This window comes from Phascolarctos cinereus, unplaced genomic scaffold (assembly GCF_003287225.1).
Source record: "Phascolarctos cinereus isolate Bilbo 61053 unplaced genomic scaffold, phaCin_HiC Scaffold_1;HRSCAF=81, whole genome shotgun sequence".
In the NCBI taxonomy this organism is placed as follows: domain Eukaryota; kingdom Metazoa; phylum Chordata; class Mammalia; order Diprotodontia; family Phascolarctidae; genus Phascolarctos; species Phascolarctos cinereus.
The window spans coordinates 1,368,831-1,389,923 of record NW_027555514.1 but is presented as its reverse complement, the minus strand read 5'-3'; the positions used below and the strand labels follow the sequence as shown (position 1 = coordinate 1,389,923).

General features: G+C 56.3%; 1 protein-coding gene across 1 annotated transcript; it reads right to left on the bottom strand.

Moving 5' to 3' along the window:
• Positions 1 to 9,709: 9,709 nt before the first annotated feature.
• Positions 9,710 to 15,143, bottom strand: DLX6 (distal-less homeobox 6). The gene is made up of 3 exons (XM_020999961.2): positions 14,529 to 15,143; positions 12,918 to 13,111; positions 9,710 to 10,864 (listed from the first exon to the last, which is right to left on the bottom strand). The coding sequence occupies exons 1-3, from the start codon at positions 15,055 to 15,057 to the stop codon at positions 10,613 to 10,615; spliced, it is 975 nt and encodes a 324-aa protein (XP_020855620.1). The 5' UTR covers positions 15,058 to 15,143; the 3' UTR covers positions 9,710 to 10,612.
• Positions 15,144 to 21,093: the final 5,950 nt, after the last annotated feature.

Below are 21,093 nucleotides of genomic sequence, written 5' to 3'. Positions count from 1 at the left end.
TTCCCTGTTAGCAAAAGAAACTCGGAGCTGTAAATTCAAGGATTCAGAGCTGGCTCTGAGGAAGCCAGCCAGTCCCTGGATGGCAAGGGCTGGCAAAGGGTAGCTGTCCTTGGTTGATTGTTTGGTAGGTTGCTTGATGGCTGTTGGTGGTGGTGGTGGCGGTTAGGATTAGAGCTTGAAACATCCCCAGCCCTGATGGGAACTGGAAAAGCAGGGCCTAAAAGACTGACTTCGGCCTTGATGGTGATGAGCCCAAGTGCCAAAGCCCTCACCTCCTACTTGCTCAACATTTAAGTCTTGCTGCCAGCTCTACCTCTCTGCCTGCAGGGCCACCTCCTGACCCAGGCTCTCTCAACTTTGCTTCCTGGACCAACCTGGTTTAAGTAGAGGCTGCGAGACTCTCGAATTGGGATTTGGTTTGATTTTATCTAGTTTTGTTTCGTTTTGCCTTTTTTTTTTAAGTTAAGCGTATTATTAGCTGGCCTGGACATCGGGCCTTGTAGCAGCTTAGGGCGGAGTGCAGGAAGCCTGGGGGCCCAGGCAGCACAGTTTCACAGATGTCCATTTGCAAAACCTGAGGGCCAACTTCTACCTTGACTCTCAGCCATCCCCCGTTGCCCAGGGTCCATCGGGAGCAGCCCCCTCCTATGTTCCCTGGAGCCAAGTGACCCGATGATGTTCTGGACAGAGCCAGATTCGGGCCTGACTCTGGGACACTCCGTGAGCGGGAGGAAGAAGGACGAAGGCTGTCACCCCCCCCCCCGTGACAATGAGGAAGGACAAGGGAATTACTATGGCACACAGAGCAGGTGGAACTCCATTTTTCTCTCAGGGCTGGCTGAGCACCTGAAGTCTACACGGGCCCTGTTGTTATCTGCTACAAGTGTGCGTGGGTGCGATGGTGTGGGTGGTCCCGCGTGGGACGCACAGCTCTCCAAGCCTTGCACTTATTGATGTGACCAACCACTTTCCGTTTCTGGCTTTGGACACCAGATTTTTCATCACCGTCCCCATCCCTGCCCTCCACACACTCAACCTCCCCTTCTGCCTTCTAGCCTCCCCTTCTCCTCCTCCTCTTAGACTTAGGCTGAACTCCCTCTGCTCTGGGCTCTTCCGAGGCACAAAGAAAGGGGGAGGGGCAGGAGAGGGGTGCATTTCTTAGCTCAAGCTAGGGCGCTGCTGGCTGCTGCTGGGAGGGAGACCTCCGGTGACCGGGAGAGAGAGAGAGCTGAGGGGCCCGCGGCTTCCCGGGAGCTGCCCAATCGCGTGGCCAGCCAGCTCCGAGCCAGGCCACCTGGGCACTTGAACTCCGGGGAAGGGTCCAAAGGGTTCCTTCGTGACTCTGCTGGTTTGGGGGTTGGTGCGCTCCCTTTGAGTTTGCTTTGTTTTTCTTCTCTTATTCCTGTAGTTCCCTTTCTTCCCATTTCTTTGGCACGGTCCACGAGTGGTGGACAAAAATACCCCAGCAGAAGCGCCAGGAGACCGGTTCCCCGAGACAGCAGGGACAATGAGACTTCTCCGCGAGGACCTGGGGCCCCTGGAGTCTCCAGCAACGAGACATAAAAATAACCCGATGGCAGCAAAGCCAGCTTCCCAAAATATCGCCAGGATGTGGCTTCGCTCCCCGACCCTGGTCTATGGAGTTCTGTCTCGTTCTCTCCGTCTCTGTCTCTGTCTCTGTGTCTTTTACTTCCTCCTCATCAGTCTTTCTGTGTTTGTGTTTCTTCTTTGTTTCTTTCGGTTTCTCGTGTCTCTCTCGATCTTTCATTATCTCTTCTCCTCCCTTCTGGTCTGAAGGGGTTTTGGTCTCCAGCGCACACTGTGTATGTTGAGGTTGATGGTACGATGTGAGGGGGAGGAAAAACCCAGTTATGTCGTTAGCTGCCCCTAATCTGCGGCTGCAGGGTGGGTGGGACTCCTGGTATGACCCCCGCCGGGAGGGGGTGCAATTCCCCCGGCCCAGACTGTGCTGCTCCCCTTTCAAGCCTACTGTGCAGAAGGCTTGGGGGGCGGGCAGAAAGGTCCCCCCTCACCTTCTCCCCTAAGCGCAGAGCTTCCTCAGGCTTCTTTCACTGAAAAGGGGGTGCAGGAAGCGAACCGGGAGGAACCAAGCTGAGCCCCACAGAGCCGATCTGGTTGGAGCAAGATTAGCTCCGATACCCCAAATCTTGTTGGGAGGGATCAGATGAACTACCTTTGTTCCTTCCTCCCCAGCTGGGCTGGGTTGGGCTGGACTTATTTCGGCTTCTTTTCTCTTTCTGCTCTTCATTCTTCTTCCCTCCTCCCCGCCCCGCCCCCGCCCTCCCCACCCCTCCGCCACTGCTCCCTCTGAATGGAGACGGGGGCAGCCCAGGGAGCTGAGAGGAGCCGCATTCCTGCGGGTGCCAGGCGGCTCCAGGGCTGAGCCACAGGGCCTGAAGCACAGACCCACACGCACAGCCCCCAACCCTGGCCTCTGCCGCTGCCCTGGGACTCGCTCCCTCCCTCCCACCCGCCTTCATGTCGGGGCTCCCATCCACCCCTGGAGAGCCATTCCACAGAGATACAGATTCATTCTGCTTGGCACAGACCTTGCCCCTGGGAAAAGAACCTTTAACAGATGCCACCCACCCCCTTGTTGCACTGCTACTTACCTTTGCCTCAATCTGTCTCTCTGCCTCTCTGTTTTTGTTTGTCTGTCTCTGTTTCTGTTCTTCCATCCCTCTGTCTCTGTTAGTCTGTCAGTCTCTCTCCCTCTTTATTTCTCTCACTGTGTCTCTCTATTTCTGTTTCTGTCTGTCTGCATCTGTCTCTCACTCTCTCTGTCTCTCTCTCTTCATCTCTGTTTGTCAGCCTCCCCCCCCAACATATACACATATTCGCATATCCTGTCAAACATGCTTCCAGTCTCAAAACGAAGGGCCCACTGTATCTGCCTTTTCTTTCCCTTCTCCTCCCACTCTCCCACCCTTACCCCAATTCCAACCCTCCCAAAACAGCACTTCCCCCACCCCCACCCCACTTAGCCCACAGCCTCAGATGCCAGCTCAACTCCTCTGGTCTCTCTGATCCCAAGAGATTCCCCTTTGGCAACAACTTCCAGCCAGCTGCCTTGAAGGTCACCCACTAAATCAGAGAGCCCAAGCTGGGCCCTGACCTTCCCTTCTACGGAAAGCACCCCTTTTCCCATTTCAATCTACTGGCCCAGGGCTTCTGGCTGTCAATACTCCAGGGCTCTAGTATCTATACCCACATGGACTTGTATCTACGGTAAGGGAGGGGAGGCTGTGTAGGGCGCTATGCAGTTTCCCTTGCCTACACACATAACTTTAGGCCTAGCCAAGGTCACTTGGCCTTAGTAAAGGTCACTTGGCTTGGACTGAAGGAGAGATCCTTAGAGTGGAATAAAGGCACCTAATGGATTGGAGAAAGTTGAGCCTGCTTCCAGCCCTGATCTCCCCTCCATTCCCCAAGCAAGTAGCTCCTGAGATGGGGATCTCAGTGACCAAGCATGACCTTGACACCGGCAGTCCCAATTCATTGACCACCCCTCCCTCAGGTCCAACAGGGTTAGAGGCTTGCTAAGCAGTGGGGGGGGGGAAGGGAAGACCACTACATGATCTTTCTCTAATGTCTTTCCAAAATAACTTTCTTACCCCTACCTCTCCATAGCTTAATCTGAGGGTTTCGAGGCCCTGCTAGTGGGCTACACAAAGTCTGTCTCTTGCTTCTGTCAATGGGGAAATGAGGGAGATAAGGAAAAGGAGGAAAGGGAAAAAAAAGGAAGAGGGAGGGAGAAGAGAAGTGAAGGAGGGAGAGAAAGAGGGAGGGAGGAGGAGGAAAGGTGAAGGAGATGAAGGGAAAGAGAGAGGGAGGGGGGAGAGGGAGGGAGGGAAGGAGACACAGAGGAAGAGGAAAGGAGGAAGAGAGAAGGAGGGAAAGCAAGAAGGGGAAGGAAGAGAGAGAAAAGGAAGAGCAAGAAGAGGGAGGGAAGAGAAAGGAAAGGGAGGAGAAGGTTTGAGGGGTATGAGAAGAGAGGGAGGGGAGGGTGAGAGGAGTGGAGGAGAGAGGAGGGGGGAGGACGAGTAAGGAAGCACGAGGGAGAGGGAGAGGGAGAGGAAGGTAAAGGAAAGAAGTGGAGGGAGGGGATGGAACAGGGAGAGAGAGATAGGGAGAAGAGGGAGGGGAGGAAGGAGGAGGAAGAGGGGGAAGAATATCTCAATCATCCGGGAGGCCCTCCCCGGAAAGTGAGGAGCTGCTGTCCAGGCTAGTCCGGAGCAGGGTGACGAGGATGGCCACGGGCTGGCCGAGGATGGCATTGGCCGAGGCCTGGGGAGGAGCCCCGATCTGGCAGTGATCTGGGCCTTTGTTCTCCAGAGCTTCTGATTTACGTCGAGCTTTGGCCGGCGGGGGAGGGGGTAAGGAGATGGGGGAGCGACTTTGAGCTTCCGGAGACAATTCTTTTCTGGTGTCCAAGCCGCACATGAAGCCTGGATTTCGCTAAAGCCCTGAAATGCAGTCCCGGTCTTTGCAGCCCCAGAGAGGCCAGCTTCCTCAGTCCCAGGTGCAGCCATCTCCAGCCTCAGTGTCAGTCCTCAGCCGAGCCTCCCTCCCAGATTATTCGGGGGCACAGTCCCTAGAATAGCAGAAGTCCCAGAAATACACCACAGGTGTGAGATGGCAAAGGCAAATAGTTGGCACTTGAGATCTATTTTAAATCTGCCGCCCCCTCCCCAGCTCAAGGGGACAAGCTGTAGAGTCTGCTGTGTTGGGGGGGGGGAGGGACGCGGACCACTGGGCCTTTGCTAGAGAGCGGGAGGTGCGCAGTGAGAGGTGAAACATGGCTAGCCAACTCCGAGAATGCGCTCGGGAGCTCTGCCTGAACTAGGCCCAGGGAAGAGCTTTCAACTTTCCCGGAGATCAGAGCCCCAGACTGTCCTAGCTGAGCACCGCAGGGTGCTTGGCTGAGGAGCCCCCGAAGGCAGGGCAGTAGGTACAGGGCAGCCAGCCAACCCCACAGTGCTCTGTGTTCTGTTCAGATTCTACCTTAGCGACAACCTTATTTTTCTACTCTGGCCTTTCAGGACCTATGGGCCTGAAAAAAGGTGAGCGAAGAAGGGGCTCGAGGAGGTGTGCAGATTGGCAGAATTCCTCTGATGCACACCTGCCGAAGCCGCTGACAACTCCACAGAGGCCACAAAGACATTTCCGAAAAGGTCCTGGCGCGGCGTCTGATTATGACCAGAGAGTCTAAGGTCTGGGGTGGGCATAGGGAAGCCTTCTGCTTTGAAAGTCCCGAAGGGCTGGAGGGGACAGAGAGGCTACTGGGAAGACCAGAGCGAGAAGCGGAATAGAGGCCAACTGACTGTGTGGGGAGGGCCTGGAGTGGGTGTGGGGGAGAGTGCTGCACAGCCAGGACTGCTTTCCTTCGCTTCACGGAAGGATCCTGGGAGCCCAGGAAAGAAGCCGAGAGCTCGACGGTCAGGGCAGAACCAAGGAGTCATCAGAGATTCTGAGAGCGAGTCCGGGAGCCCGGGACTAAGGCCGGCCCCTTCTCCCCTTAGGTTCCTTGCTCCCCTTCGGGTTTGCTATTTCCTTGTGGGAATCCCACAGCCCTTTGTCCTCGCGGTTGGCTTTGCCCGCCACCGGCCCCCTCCTTTCCCCTGGGCGGGCGCGGCTCCTTCCTCAACCCCCTCCCCCGTTCCGGGCCTCCCCTAGTGCCCAGGGAATGAGAAGAACCCGGCGGCAGCCGTGAGCAGCCTCTCAGCAACCCATTTGTGGAGCAAAGCGAGGGTGTCAACAATGGCTGAATTGGCCCTACTGGACAGTTTCCCATGTACCACTCCGGAATCATTACCTCGCGGGCTGGATTAGGATGCTATTATCATAATCTGGACGTTTCCAATTATCTGTAATTTGCAAAGATGCACCAGGTCCTGATTACAGCAGTGTGTGTGTGTGTGTGTTTTTATCAAGCTAACCATCACTAAACAGTGACAGTAATAACCGCTAATTTCGCTGGCGATATAAGAGGTGCTGGGCTGTGCGAACAAGTTCACACCTGGCTGTGCTCACTCAACCGAGGACGGAGGGAGCTAGAGCTGCGCCCGGAGGAGCCGCAGCCGAGCTTGCTCGGCTCTTCGGGCCAGCTCAGCGCTAGCGACCCCGAGCCGCGGCGCGTAAGTGCTGCAAGCTCTGGCCCCGGGGGTAAGTGCGCCCTTCTCGCGTCCTTCCAGCCTGCCTCAGTAGCTGCTTTGTTCCATTATCTCGGAGCCTTGGGAGTGGAGGGCTCGGCCTCTGGAGCCTCCACGGCCAAAGGGCTTTCGATCGAGCTCCCAGGCCTCCGCTCCCAATCTCGGCCCTGCAAGACAGAAGTTGGAGTAGTGGGCGGGGGTGGGGGGTGGGGGTGGAGAATGGGATGGGGACACTGAGGCAGAGATCGTGGAGGCAAGGAAGGCCGGACCCTCTGCTCAAGATGGATACTCAGGAAACCCAGACACTCTCTCTCTCTCTCTCTCTCTCTCTCTCTCTCTCTCTCTCTCTCTCTCTCTCTCTCTCTCTCTCTCTCTCTCATTGTCTCTTGTCTCTTTTTTGTCTGTCTGTGTCAGCCTTCGGTCTCTCTTTGTCTCTATTCTCCAATTCTGTCTCTGTCTTGTTCTCTTTGTCTTTCTGCTTGTCTGCCTTCCCAGTTCACCCATATATACACCTTTTTTCTTTCTCGCCTTTACTGTATACACTTGATCAATGGACGGATGATATATTTGTTGGCTTCTGGTGCATGCGGGTAGTGGAGCCCCGGAAAATGCTGCGGTTCCGTGACCTTGCAGGCCCTGAGTGATAGTCTGAGCTCCGAAGACAGATATGGGATTTCTCAGTCTGGCCATGCCAAGGCTGTTGCCCTGGCCTACACACGGTTCTGTCTGGGCTGCATGCTGTAGGTGCTCCAGAGGGTCACGCCTGCAAGACTTCTGGAGCTGCTTTTTCCATCCTGTGCCTGAAAATGTCCCTAAAGGCTGGTGACCTCTGTCTGAGTTCCTCTCATTGATGCAGCTTGACTTGGGTCTCCGAGCTGGCTGCGGGTGCAGGGCTGTTCCTAAGAAACATCCATTTCTTTGGCGTGCTTCCCATGCTAGCCTGCCCCTAGCTCTCTGGGAGTTGCTTAGGGCCTGCTAGAGGGACAGAAAGAAAGCTGAAAGTTGGTTTTTTAGATGGGACGACCTTCCTGTCAATGCCCTGCCCCAGACCACAGCAAAGGTGTCTCCCTCCAGGGCTAAGTGGAGGTTGAGAGAGCTGCTCCCGGCTGTCCATAGATGCCGCTGTTTCCCGGAGCTCAGGGCCTCTCTCCTTGGCTCCAGTTGACGGCTCTCAAAGTGAAAGAAATCGGAGAGCTGGAGAGCTCGTGGAAGCCAATATGTCCTGCCCTTCTCTATTCAAGAGGAAGAGCTCTCCTTGGACGCTGAACCTTGGTGAATGAGCTGTGTCAAAAGACAATGAAATGGTCAGGGACTTTGGCTAGCAGGAGGGGAGGCCCTGCTTTCCTTCCCACACAACCCCATCAGCTTTTTAAAGAGAGACCTGCAGTTGGAGCCCTGAAGGTCTTCTCTCAACTAGCCCCAGTCAGGGCCACTGCCTCTGGGTACCAGGAAAGGTGATGCTTACACACTTCTCTTACCCATCCTGGACCTCACAGTCAAGGGCTTCGGAAGGAGTCTATTCATTCTGCATAACTCATGAGGTTCAAGGAGTCCAGGGCCGGTTCAACTCTGTTCTTGGGTTGAGATTGCAGACCCCTAGAAGACAGATTCCTCCCACCCCCAGTGATCCCAACCCAAAGGAGCAGTAACCACTACATAAGACTTTGGGGAAGGAAGGAGAGAGGGAAGAAGAAAAGAAGGGAGGAGGAAGGAAGCAAGAAATCAAAGAAAGAAAAAAAAGATTGAGGAAGGAGAGGAAGGCAGGGAAAGAAGGAAAGAGGGAAGGAAGGAAAGAAAGAAGGAGGGAGGAAAGGAAGAAAGGAAGGAGGAAAGGGAGGAAGGGAGGGAGGAAAGAGGGAGGAAAGGTTTCAAAGCACCAGGTCTTCCAAGCTCCTAGGAGCTCTCTGGGGTCCAGGATGCCAGGCACTCACAGTGGTTTGGCACGGGTCTCCCGTTGGTTTCATGTATGGTAGCTAGCTTTCTCTTGAACGTAATTTGAATAATTCAGTAAAAGCCCACTAGCAGCTGTACTTCTGCAGCCTCTTCCATTCTTTTCAGCATTATAATTTTGGTTAATTTTCAATTTTAGGTCCTACGTCTCTGCAATTTGTGTATGAATAACAGAATAATTTCCCTCTTTTGTTTCGCCTTTCCTGTTCCTGAATCTAAATAAAGATGGCTTTTTAGTATTAAAAGTGGGGGGAAATTACAGGTAATTATCTTTGACGGTAAAAACGCTGTAATCAGCGGGCTACATGAAAAATTACTCTAATTATGGCTGCATTTAAGAGAATGGAAAAAAAACCTTCTTGTGGATAAAACCCTTAAATTGTCCCCAATGTCTGCCTCAAATTGGATGGCACTGCAGCTGGAGGCTTTGTTCCGCCGTGATCCTGGGGAGCGCACAGCCCAAAGTTTCGCAGTGGGAAGGGGGGAAAAGAAAAGAAAACAGTTTTCCTAATGGAACAATGCGAAGGGTAGAAAATGACGAGACTGATCGGTTTAAAACCATTCTGAAGCCTGACTGCGCGGGGAAGTTCCTCAACAAAAAGGGAGCGGGTCTCTGGGTAAGTAGTCTTTGCTTTGTGCCTAATTATAGGGACTGTCCTTTTGCGCGGCAGCGGCGGCGGCGGCGGCGGTTGTCATTAGCCTGGGGGGAGCCTGGGAGAGAGCGAACGGCCCATTGACTCCTGATCAATGGCGCCCGGCATTCAAGGCTCAGGGTTTGCAGGCCGCCCAGAGCTGCAGTAGCCATTCATTCTCGCAGTATGGGGCTGGCGGCCGGCTCTGCAGACCGAGGCCTTTACAGTGCCCTTGCCTTAAGGGCTTCCCACCCCTCTGTTCAGGACCCCCAAAGAGCCCCGACTCATCCTGGCCTGCTACCTAGTGGTCAAGGGCCCTCGGGCCCGGGATGGTGGAGACATAACTTGAGCCAATTCGTGGGTCCCGGAGTTTAGCTTTAAAGACGCAAAAAGCTTGTTTCTGAAACAAGCCTGCAAGTGGGTGTTTGGGGGAGGGACGAGGGGAGAAAGCAGGGTCTGAGGAGGGGGACGGCCACCTCTTTGCTCCTTTCCATTTCTGTGTTAAGACACAATCATATCCCTGGAGATTGACCTAAGTATGTCTCTTGAATTTCAAAGGTAGAAAGCGATGAGGGACAGGAGAAGCAAGTGAAGGAAGAAGAAAAGGGGGGAAGGGAAGGCTAGTCACCAAGACACCACGATTCATTGTGAAGCAGTTCCGAGAAAGGAGAGTGGTCCCCACAATGTCCCTTTTCCAGGGGCCTGGTTTTTATAGAAAGAACTTTCATCCCTTATTGGGGAGGTCTTTTTTTTTTTAAGTGGAAGAAAATAGAGTATGGGGGCGGGGTGGGGGAAGAAGGAAGAGAGACGGAGGGAGGGAGGGTGAGGGAAGGAGGGGGAAGAGAGAGAGAGAGAGAGAGAGAGAGAGAGAGAGAGAGAGAGAGAGAGAGAGAGAGAGAGAGAGAGATACAGACAGAGATAGAGACAGAGACAGGGAGAGAGAACTCAGCGGCATTTTGTGGCTTTTACTCCATATATGAAAGAAGACAAAAACATACAAAGTCTCTGTACAGCTAAAATTCAACAATATAAACAGAAAGTTTCTCGTTCTAAGCGTCCAACGAGCTGCTCCGTAAATAGGGGTCGTCGGCAGCCACTTTACTGACTGAGCCTTGCCAAGTCATGGGTCGGCAGGAGGTGTTGGTGCGCTGTCCTCTGTCTTTCCTCCCGAGTTCAGGGCTTGGAGAAGGTGGCAGGGGACGGGGACCAGGGAAGCAGGGGCTGAGGATGGACAGTGGGCTCTGTCTGTCCGTGTTCCTGCTCAGCCCACTTGGAGCACAACATGCAGCTTCCCCCTCACCGGCCCCCTCCAATGGGACCGACAGGCTCAAAGCATCTCCCTCCAGGCAGGGATAGGGGGGAGGAGGGCGGGGAGAGGGAAGTTGCTGTCGCCTGTCCGGGATTGGCAAAATCCACCCGCAGGAGGAGTGTAAGCAGCTTCTTTCTCCTCATTCATCTGGGGTCGGTTTCTAAACTCCCGAAACCAGTGAAAGCCTGGGCGTGGTAGAGAAAGGCGCTCTCTCCAATGGGCTAGAAAGTCTGGAACAAGATTCTGCCGGCAGGCCCCATCGGGCTGCCCCAAACTGACCACGTGGGAGTCCCTGGGAACCGAGAATCCTCATGGAGAAGTGTGGAGAGCTGGAGCTCTCCCCAAAGCTCCAGCCACTGCAGCTAGGCTGTTCTGTAGGGGAGACGGGGGGAGGGAGGGAGAAAAGCAAAGCAGAAAACCCAACCGGCCTCCTGGTCCCCTCCTGGCCCCGCTTGCCTGGCACCGCTTGGTTTGGGGACCCAGGGCAGGGAGCTTCCCGGCCCTGGCGAGGATGGCTCCTTTGCCAGCTCAAGGCGAGCGCCTCGGGGTCACATCATCTGCGGTCTCTGCATCGTGTCTTGGTGTGGAGAAGAGTACCAGGGAGAGTAGCCCGGCATGTAGCTGCTGGGGGGCATATTGACTCCCTTGGCTGAAGCAGAAACGTCCCACACGGGAGGCAGGGCCGGCGAGCGCGGAGACAGAGCCGCTGAACCCGCCAGGGGCTCGCTCTCGTGAGGATTGCTGCCCTGTTTTAGCAACTTCTTGAACTTGGAGCGTTTGTTCTGAAACCAGATCTTCACCTGGAAGTAAAATGCAGGAGTCAGCCAAGAGGTGAAGAGCAGCGGCCGGACTCAGCCCTCCAGCCCTAGATCAGAGGCCCAGGCCTCCTCTCTCAGAGCCCGCCCGTCCAAATCCAAAGTTCCAGGTCAGGTCCCAGCTAAGCCTGAACAAGGTTGGGGGAGGCGCAGGCCCGGTGCGCTGAGCCACGGTGCCCGTGGGCTGCAGGGCCTTCTGGGGCCAGACTGCCTCAGCTCAGCCTCCACTTCTCTCAGAGTATCTTTTAAATCTCCCTTCACCCAAGTGCGTGTGCGTGTTTGCGCACAGTGCCCAACCGTGATGGTGAGCTCTAACAAAACTGGTCTTGTTAGATCCTGTGACTCTGGGGACGAGCATTATTGAGGACATGTACCGTGGGTTCAGTGTGGGTAAGAGTGTGAGTGCATGAGCGTGCCAGGGCCTTGCTTCAGCCGAAAGGTTCATCATTCATCCATCCTTCACTCACTCGCTGACTTAAGGAGCCTCTGATCACGCTGTGTTCGGGCATCCTGGAGTGACAGGACTATGCTGAGCAAAGGAGCTCAAGCCTAGGCCCCCCGGGAAGCTGAGGTGGGGGTGGAAAGGAGACCAGGCCTCTCTGATCCCCTGCTTCACACGCAGAAGTTGGTGCAAGGCCTAGAGAATGGGCCTTTATATATACACATATATAATGTAGGTGAGTGAGTGAGTGTGTGTGTGTGATATAGGAATATATGTGTCTAGGTATATATAGACACAAAAATATTTGTATGTACCCACAAATATATAGAATCACACACGTACACATTGACAGCCAACACAGCACATAGAAGGACAGATATACAAATTTAAATTCAATACACATCTACACCATACACACAACATATAGAATCACAATATACCTAAACACGTATGCAAATGTAAGCGCGCCCTCGCGCACACACACACACACACACACACACACACACACACACACACACACAATCTTAGTCTCTAGAAGCTGACGTTGTCTCAAAAGCGAAGCAGAGAAAATGCCCACAAATGGTGAGGCGGCCAGGCAGCTGCAGCCAACTCGGGCAGAGACTAGGTCGTTGGCTTCAGGGCGAGGCCGCAGTTCACTCGCAAGGTCCGCCTTTGGCCAATGCGTTTCTAACACGGTTTCAGCAAAGCCTCAAACCATCGCGCTAAGGGTCCGCCCCTGGAGCCCGCTGACCTGCCCGATATCTGCCCTTTCAGATGGAGCCGCCATTGCCCCCTTCTTACTTGCTGGCCCGTTTGCCTTCTGAGGACGTCTCCGAAGTCTCCTGCCCAGGAGTTTGGAGATCGCCAGCAGCCGGATACCTTTGCCCTGGCTATCCTGGCCAAGGATAGTTGTCCTTTCATCTTAAATCATTAGATCCCCTTTTTTAGTCTCTTTGCCTACTGTGCAATAGAAGCACCCCGTCTGCCTGGAACCCCGGAGCAGATACTCCACTGCTCCAATGCCTTTCTCTCTCGGAAAGGAGATTGTAGCTACACCTAGGTGGGATTCTTTGGGTTTGGAGCTGAGCCCTTCCGCCTAGCTGCAGCGGGCCTGGCGCTTGCTTAGCTTCGCTTCATTGCTTGGCTAGATTGAGTACTTAATCTCTCCTAGCTCCATATTGAGACTGCTCCTACCGGGTTGCAAAGCGACGCCTTCTCAGGCCTCCTGCCCGCCTTCCCTCTGCTCCATCTCGGGAGCCATCCTTGCCTTTCTTTCTATCCAGGCTCTCCACTGCAAATCCACTAACCTAGCTCAGTCAAATCTCGCCGCACGGGGTAGGCGGTGGGAGGCGGCTGTGAGGGCTCGGACGCTGGTAGCGGATGGGGTGGGAGGGTGCACAGGAGGCCAGGCCAGCCCAGGATCTCCCTCCAACGCTCTTCGATTTGTCCACACCCTGCAAATCTTCCCCTGCACCCCCAGCCGCGAGGCCCAGCGGTGAGGCCGTATTCACCGGCCCCAGCCACACCCCCTCCCCAACCAGTGTTCAACTAGAAGGCCGCCGGCAGGCGGGCAAGGACTTCCTGGGGCAGAATTACCTGGGTTTGAGTCAGGCCCAGGGAAGCTGCGAGTTCAGCTCGCTCGGGCAGCGCCAGGTACTGGGTCTGCTGGAAGCGGTGGTTCAGAGCCTGCAGCTGCAGACTCGAGTAAATGGTCCGAGGCTTCCGAATTTTCTTCCCTTTGCCGTTGAACCGGATCTCCCCGTTTTCAATGACCGTGGTTTTCTGTTGATCTGTAATCAAAGGGAGTCGGTGGGAGCGACCCTTGGGAGTGATCAGCGAGAACCAGTGCGGGACATCCCCAGGGACTTCGCTCTCCCTCCCCGAGGTCTCCCCGAGCCACAGTCGGGGTGGCAAAGCTCCAGTCTTTTTGTCGGCTGCCGGAGAGCCCGGGTGCTACCCACTGCCGAGCCCTCAGGGGTGAAACGAAGGCTGGGCTGGAGAAGTGTCGGGGGTCTGATATCCAGGCCGCAGCAGGGGGGGGAGGGAAGGCGCGAGAGAGGCAGAAGGGCGCTGTCTGCTCAGATACACAGCTGAGAAGATTCGGGCAAGGTTACTTTCCCTCACTGCCTTCCTACCTACGTCCCCACCCCCAGGCTGGTGTTTGGTGTCTGGGAGCTACCAGGGGGATTCTGCTTGGTCTCATCGAATTGTGTGCTTAGGCCAGCAGAAGACTCAGCACCCGCCTGGACTCCAAAAACACAGACACACCCTCCCCCCAGTCGTTTAGGGGGGCTTCCCTAGATCCCTAGGTGCGGCCCGGCTGCGGTGAGAAGCTGAGAGGGGGTAGGATTGTTTGACTAACTGACGGAGCCCGGCCTCTAGCCGACTCAGAAACATTTCGGGCCAGACTGCTAGCCTGCCTCCCTACCCTCAGGGGCTAACAAAGACTCTGTAGAGTTGCCCGACCTCCGGGTTTGAGAATCGACGTGGGGACAGACTGTCAACAAGCCCGTGGGAACCTTCCCCCTCTGCGGCCTGGCATAAGAATTGGGCCAGAATACCCTCCCCACCGCGTTCCTTCCCTTCTTGTTGTTCGAGGACAACAAGTCTGGCGGCTGGGCTCCACCGGCGAGCTAAACTATCATAGTGGCTCTCGGGCCCGCATAGCAGCCTGGTCTGGTGCTCTGTGGGAAGCCCCTTCCCTAGGTAGAGGCGGTGGCAGCGGGACCGCAGGCGACAACCGAGGCAGAGAAGCAGGTAGGGTAAGAAGACAAAAGGTCTGGCGAGAGCCGAATGGGGGCCCCGGGGCCAAACTGGTACTGTGTCAGTGTGTGAGTGTGTGTGCCTGGACAGAGCCTAGAAGCACACAAGCCCCTGCCTGGGTCCGGAGTTCACTCACAAACACCGGTTTACCCTCGGCGACCGAAGGAGTGCGGATGAGACCGAACTGCCCGAGAGAAGCCTGGAGCGATTCAGTGACAGGCTGGAACTGGAAAGAGGCCAGAGGCGACATCACGGGAGAGCAGGAGAGAAAGGGGATAGGGAAGGCCCGCAGCCCGAAAGGCCGCAGACAGCAGGGCAGACAGGCAGGCAAGCAGGTAGGCAAGCAGGTAGGTGGGCAGGAAGGCAGGCAGGGCAAGCGGGCAGGAGGCGGACGGGGCAGGCAGACGGAAAGACTCGGGGAGGCGTCCTGGGAGCCGGGCTCACCTGGGTCGTCGGGCCGCGTCGGGCCGGCCGAGCCGCTGTTATGGTAGGCCTGGAGGTAGGGGCTGTGTTGCGAGTGGCTCATATAGGGGTAGGCGGCGGCCAGTGAGCGGTGGCTGTAGGCGCCTCCGCCGCCCCCGCCGCCCCCGCCGCCGCCGCCAGCCGCCGAGGAGTAGGGCGCGCCGTGGTGTTGATGATGGTGATGGTGGTGATGGTGGTGGTGGGAGCCCGCGGCCGCCGCAGCCGCCGCTGCCGCAGCCGCCGCGGAATGGAGGCAGTGCAGCGGGTAGTGGGCGCCCGCCATGGCCGGCGAGTTCGGCGGCTGCTGCGCGGCCGAGTGCGGCTGCCCGGGCACAGGGGGAGGCGGCGGCGGCGGCGGCGGGGGCTGCGGCTGCGGCGGTGGGGGCGCCTGCGGGGGTGCCTGCGGCGGCGGGGGCTGCTGCTGCTGCTGCTGCTGCCCGAACTCCATGAAGGCAGATTTGGACGAGTCCTGGGCGTCCAAGCCATCAGCCATCGCGGTCATGGTCATCATGAAAACTTTGGCGGCCGGAGGGAGCGCTGTCCTCCCCGGCAGCGGCCGCCTCGGCCTGGGCCCGGCCCCCCCGGGCGGCGGCGGCGGCGGCGGCGGCGGCGGCAGCGGCGGCAGCGGCGGCGCTCGTTGCTCTAGCCTCTCCAGCCACCTTCGCGCGGGGATCCTTGCAGATGGGAGGTTGGGGGGCGGCGGCCGCGGCCGCCGGGCGCGGAGTGCTCTCCCTCTGCCTCGCCCTCCCTGGGCCTCAGCCCCGCTCGGCCTCTCTCCGGTGCTCTCTCCTGTGCTCTGGCCTCCGCTCGCTCGCTCACTCGCTCGCTCCTTTCCTCTCTCCTCTCTCTCCTTCTCTCTCCCCCCTCTCTCCCCCTCTCTCTCCCCCTCTCTCCCTTTCTCTCGCTCCCCTCGATTTTTTTTTAATAGAAAGAGATCTAGTGAGCGGGGCCTTGTTAACTAGCAGAGAGGAGGGGGAGGGCTGGCAGAGGAGCGCAGAGGCGAGGGGGAGGGGGCCTGCGCTCCCCCGTTTCCCCCCTTGGCTTTTCGGGGGCTGGTGCCGTTTAAGGCAGAGATTTTAAGGTGGATTCTGCGAAAGTTGCGCTTCTGCTATCAGACTTCATGCAGACGCCACGAGTCGAATGGTTTGTCTCCAAAGGGCAGCGCCTTCCCATTGGTCATTCAACCCCTGACGTCACAAGCGCACGGCTTCTACTGGTGCCTGTGCCTCGGAGTTCTTAGCCTACCTTCCGCCAGCCCAGCGCCAGCAAGAGAGCTGCCCATGGGCGCACCTCGGTGTGGGGCGCTCCGCTACCCTCGGCGGATGCTGGCATGGCGCCGCCGAGCCCCTGCGCCTCGGCCCGCGCCAGCGCCCTTACTCAGCCCCGCAGACCCGCGCGAAAGAAAGAATAGAAACGGGCCACTCCCTGGCCTCGCCCCTCCCCGGCCGAGGGCCTTGCTAGCTTCCTTAGCCCGCCCGCCTCAACCCCCGCCCTCCCTCAGTCGAGAGTAGATGTTCAGCAAGGCTCGGCCTCCCGGTCTCAGGGATCCCTGGCCCCCGGCCCCAGGCCTTCATGTTGCTCCCATCCTCTCCTCCAAGCCATAGCCGCCTCAGATGGCCTCTCCCGCAGCCTGAGGAGCGAGGAAAGGGAACCCCCAGAGCCCAGGGTGGCCCGGCAGCCAAGCAGGCAGAATCCTGGCTGAAGTGGACGAGTTCTGGGTTTGCAGACCATTCCCCACCCTCCTCCAAGGGATCAAAACAAACAAACAGCAGAAATCACAAGCTCCCTCACGTTGGGGAGAGGCCTCGGCACAGAGCCCCTCCTCGCGTCCCCAGCGCCCCATGCAAGCCTGACACTAATGCATTTTTTCCTATTGAAAACAGAAGCCGCTGTAATGCTTTCAAATATATGCAAATGATCCGTGTGGTTAGTGGTTTGGCAATGCTGATTACAAATGCCCTCCACTGGCTCCTTCCCTCCCATCTTCCCCTCCCGAGCCTAGAGGGGCCGAGTGGAGCCGAGGCGAGAGCCACTGTCCTGGCTCTGGCCTGGGCCTGGCCGGGCCCACGCCTGTCTCTTTCCCCATTGCTGTCCCTGTTGCGGCCTCTTCTCGTCTTTGCCCCAGTCGCGGTCCCGGTCTCCTTCTGTTCCTGTCCTTGCCCCAGTCGCGGCCCCAGGCCCGGCCCCAGCCCGGCCGGTCCGTCCCCAGCCCCGTCCAGACGCGTCCTCGCCGAGCCTCAAATCCCAATTCCGATTGATTGTATTTTATCATCAACATCGTTAATGGCAAAACTGGAGCCGCGCGCGCCACTTATTGTTTGCAGTTATTTTTACTTGGGGGAAGGAGGCAATTAGGGCTGTAATCAGGAGCCGTGATTAACTGCGGCACTTGGTTCGAATGGGAGCCGCACAATTCCGAACAATTTCCCTGTAATGATTATGGACTGGGTTTATTTTGGGAGGTGGAATAAAAGTGGATATAGCATAAATTATCCTCTAATTATACGCTGCTGTCGCCTCAATTATCCTCTTATCAAATGCTTGTCTCCCCGCCGCATTTAGTTTCAATTCTCTCCTTTTTTTTTCTATAAAAAGAACTTCATACCTTGTTATTATTAGTCCATTTATTATTTGCCAGGGGATTTATAGGGGAACATCCAGGTGGTGGTAGGCGCACTCCTTCTGCAAAGATGGACGGACTCGGGGAAGAGACGAACTGGGGAGCTCCCCACCCTCCCCGCGCCTCCGCCGCCGCCGCCGCCGCCGCAGCAGCAGCAGCAGCAGCGGCCAGGCGTCTCTAGAAGCTTGGACTCGCCACCCTCGCTTGTTCGCTCGTTCTCCTCGTCCTCTCTCTCCCTCTCTCTTTCTCTTTCTCCCCTCTCCCTCTCTCTCCCCCTCCCCCCATCTCTCTGTCTCTTTCTCTCCGTGTCTCTCATTCCTGGTACAAACCCGCTTGGGTCTAGCCGAGCTCCCTAGCTTCGGATCCTGTGGAGGCTACCAGGTAAGCTGATCGGGAAAATGGACTGACGGGTTCCACCTGGCAAGGCGTGTAGGTGCGAAAGTAGCCAGTGCCCCTCGGCCTGAGCTGGGGCTTGTGTTGTATGTGTATATATGTGTCTTGTGAAAGAGTGTATTTGGGATGCTTGTGTGCGTGTGAGTACGTTGTGTATGTGCGTGCGTGTGTGTGTGTGTGTGTGTGTGTGTGTGTGTGTGTGTGTGTGTGTAGAGGGACCCCGAGCTTCCAGACCAGCCTGGGCCGCGCAGTACACCGAAAGAAGTACAGACCGATCCAGGACCCCGAGGACTTCACCTGGCCCAGTGGGGCTTCTGGAGTCGCTAGCTTCGGATTCTTCGCAGAGAGCCCTGGGGGCCCTCGAAGAGAAATGTGTGTGAGAGAGCCTGTGTGCCGGTGTGCATGCCTATTCGGAGACTCTACAGCCTCAGGCGGGCTTCCTTCTCTTTGGAGAAACAAAGTGTCTGGAGTTCCGCCGCGGACCTCCAAGGCCAGGAGCCAGTCCTTAGCCGGGTGGGCATTGCAGTGTGGGGAAGGCTTGCCAGGTCTCTTACTCGTTACCTCCTGGACTGGCACAGGCCGGGGGCGCCGTTTGCATTTCTTTTTGTTTAGTGGGCTAACCTCTGGAGTCCGGTAAACTGGGGAACGGGTGCTTAGCGGCCAGGCCCAGAGCTCCATGCTCCCCACGAGCTACTGCTCTTCGAGTTTCTTCGCATTTTCTTCATTCCCTTTTTTCTTCCTTCCTTCCTTCCTTCCTTCCTTTCCTCCTCTCTAAAACAGAACTGTGCCCATAGGATCTTCTCCCAGGGTTTCTAGGATGAAGTCCCCCCAGTCCCTCCGCGCCTCCGAATTCATTCGTGAATGTTGGTCCTTGTTTGACCACTTTGCACAAGGGTTCTGCTTTAACACGGGTAATCTGATCCACTAGCTTCAAACCTGCTGTGACTAGAATGTTCAGGGCAGCCCAAGGTGGGTAGGGAGAGAAGGAGGGAGGGGGATGCAGGGGGAGAAAAGGACGCCAGCTTCCCCCTGCAAGTTAGCTGGTATTCCAAGGGTCTCGTACTGCGCTCGATACTGGCCAGGCCGTCTGGGCTGCACGTAGACCTGTCAGTTTTATTACCTCAAGCCCACAAGTTGGTTCTTAAACGCGGGAGGCGCTTCCCCCCTGTGGTTTTTGCCTCGGCAGGTGCAGCTCCAAAGCTTTGCGCCTGACCTAAGTCCCTTTTTCCTCCGCCCACCTCACTCTTCTCAGAAGCAAGACCTTAGCAGGGTGTTGGGGGCGGGGGGGGCAGAGAAGGCAGGAAAACTAGATCACCACACAGCCCTGAGGATTGCTGGGACCAGGAGGAGGTTTCGGTGGCTGTGTCAGAGCGGGATGGAACACAGCAAGCTAGTGGCCTTGGCCAGGTGCCCCCCTCCCCCTCAGGGCCTCGGGGTTCAAGCACCCCGCGTCGTCTGCACTTTCTCCTGCAACCAAACACAAGTTTGTCTTCTTCCTCCTAAGCCTTTTTGAAGCCTGCGCTGTCTCGGATACTGCCCCTTTCCCAAGATCCAAGTGCTCCTGTCAACTTGGACCTGGCCGCCAATGTTGCGAGTGGCCCGAAGGCTTAGAGGAACTAGCCCTATGGGCCGCCCAGCGGGCCTAGTTTCCAAAGCTTGCTAGCTGGCCTCTGGGAAGCGCAAAATCCAGGCCGCTGGACAAGGCTGAGCGTGAGGCCCACCTTTGACTCCCCGACTTCCCATCACCCCGTCTACCCCATCTTTCCGCGTTTCATCGGCAGTCTCCAGGCCAGGATGTAGACAAAGGTTGGCTGGACAGAAAGGGAGGAAGAGGAGGCCTCGGGCTGTCAGAATTTATGACGTCCTCAAGGTTGGCCGGTACCTCCGAAATCCCGGAGATGTCCGGGAAATAGAAACTGTCCGGGAAATAGAAACTATCCGGCTCGGAGGCCTCCAGTCCCTGGCCAATCGCTAGGTTCCCTGGCTTGCAGGAGGCCAGGTTGTTCCTAGCTGTTCTGCCCCACCAAAGAGGGCAAGGCCCCCTGAAAGGCAGCTGGGCCAGGGAAGGCCCGGTGTCCTCCAAAGACATCGGGAGATTCGCCACTGGGCAGGGAATCCCCGGGAGGTCTGGCCCAGGGCGGCAGCTGGAGTTAACATCAGCTCAGAAAACTGCAACGCCCGCAGGAGGTGAGAGTGAACGGCATTTTTTGAAGAAACACTAAGGAGGACACCGCTGCCCCCCAGGAACTCCCACCAGCCTATGCAATCCTCTCAGGCCTGCCCCTGGATGTAAGGGAGGGAGAGGGCACGATGGGAAGTCTCTAACAGTGTATAAAAGATGAGAGAGAATGACTATTAGTGAGGGAGGTTGGCATTCTTGGCCCAGGTCTGGGGGCCAGTAGCTTGGGCGCTGCAGCCACCGCTCTAGAATGTGGGTGCTGGTTAGAAGCCAGGTTGGCTTTCGAAGTTAAGCTTTCTTACTACATTGATTCTAATGAAATCCGACCTGTATAAATCGCGTTGGATTAAAAACAAAACAAAACAAAAGCCAACCAAACAAACAAACGAAAATAAACACAGTCTGAGGTTTATTTGCTTCATAATGCCAGGCCTATCGGCGTGGCCGGCGCGGCCAGGTGGGCTGGGGGCGCTGGTTCCGCCCGTCTCCAATCCAGGCCAGGGCTCTGTGCATACATACTCTCAGTTCCCGTGTGGATATAGATGAACGTGGGCATTGGCCCACAGCATACACGTGCCATCTCAAATCGGCGTCAGGAGACCTGGTGTCCCGGGCTATGCATCCTGGAACAGCCAATGGGGGGTTAGAGAGATAGCGTCGAGGCTGTGGCTACTGCTTTGACCGAAAGGCCTGCATTAAATTAACATCTTTTTGCTCTGGTGTCGGCTAACAAACTCCACAAAGTTTCTACGTTCCCCTCCCTGCATGAGTAGCACAGGGTTGTTTTTCTTTTCCTTTCCTTTTCTTTTCTTTTCTTTTTTTTGGCGGGGGTGTGTGATGGTGGAATGGAGGCCTTGGACAGTCGAGTGACGTCCCCAGCTATCCGCTCCGAGGTGATCCTCGGCCCAGCCCAGCTCTGAGAGGCCTTTGGTGCTCTTGGGATCCCCTCTAGCCGGCATCCACAGGCCTCTAGTTTTGTTTTTCTTTTCCTTCATCTAAGTTTCTTTTCTCTTTTCTTTTCCTTTCTTTTCTTTTCTTTTCTTTTCTTTTCTTTTCTTTTCTTTTCTTTCCTTTCCTTTTCTTTTCTTTCCTTTCCTTTCCTTTCCTTTTCTTTTCTTTTCTTTTCTTTTCTTTTCTTTTCTTTTCTTTTCTTTTCTTTTTTTCTTTTCTTTTCTTTTCTTTTCTTTTCCTTTTTTTTAAAAATCCTGGTTTGCCGGAAGATTCCAGGAGTGATATCCCCAGATATCACTAGACTGTTGGGGAGGCCGGCCTGGGCTTCCCAGCCTGGGGTTTTAATGGAGGTTTTCACCCCAGGAGGCCTAGGAGAAGGGAGGTTATTGCTGGGAGTCCAGAAT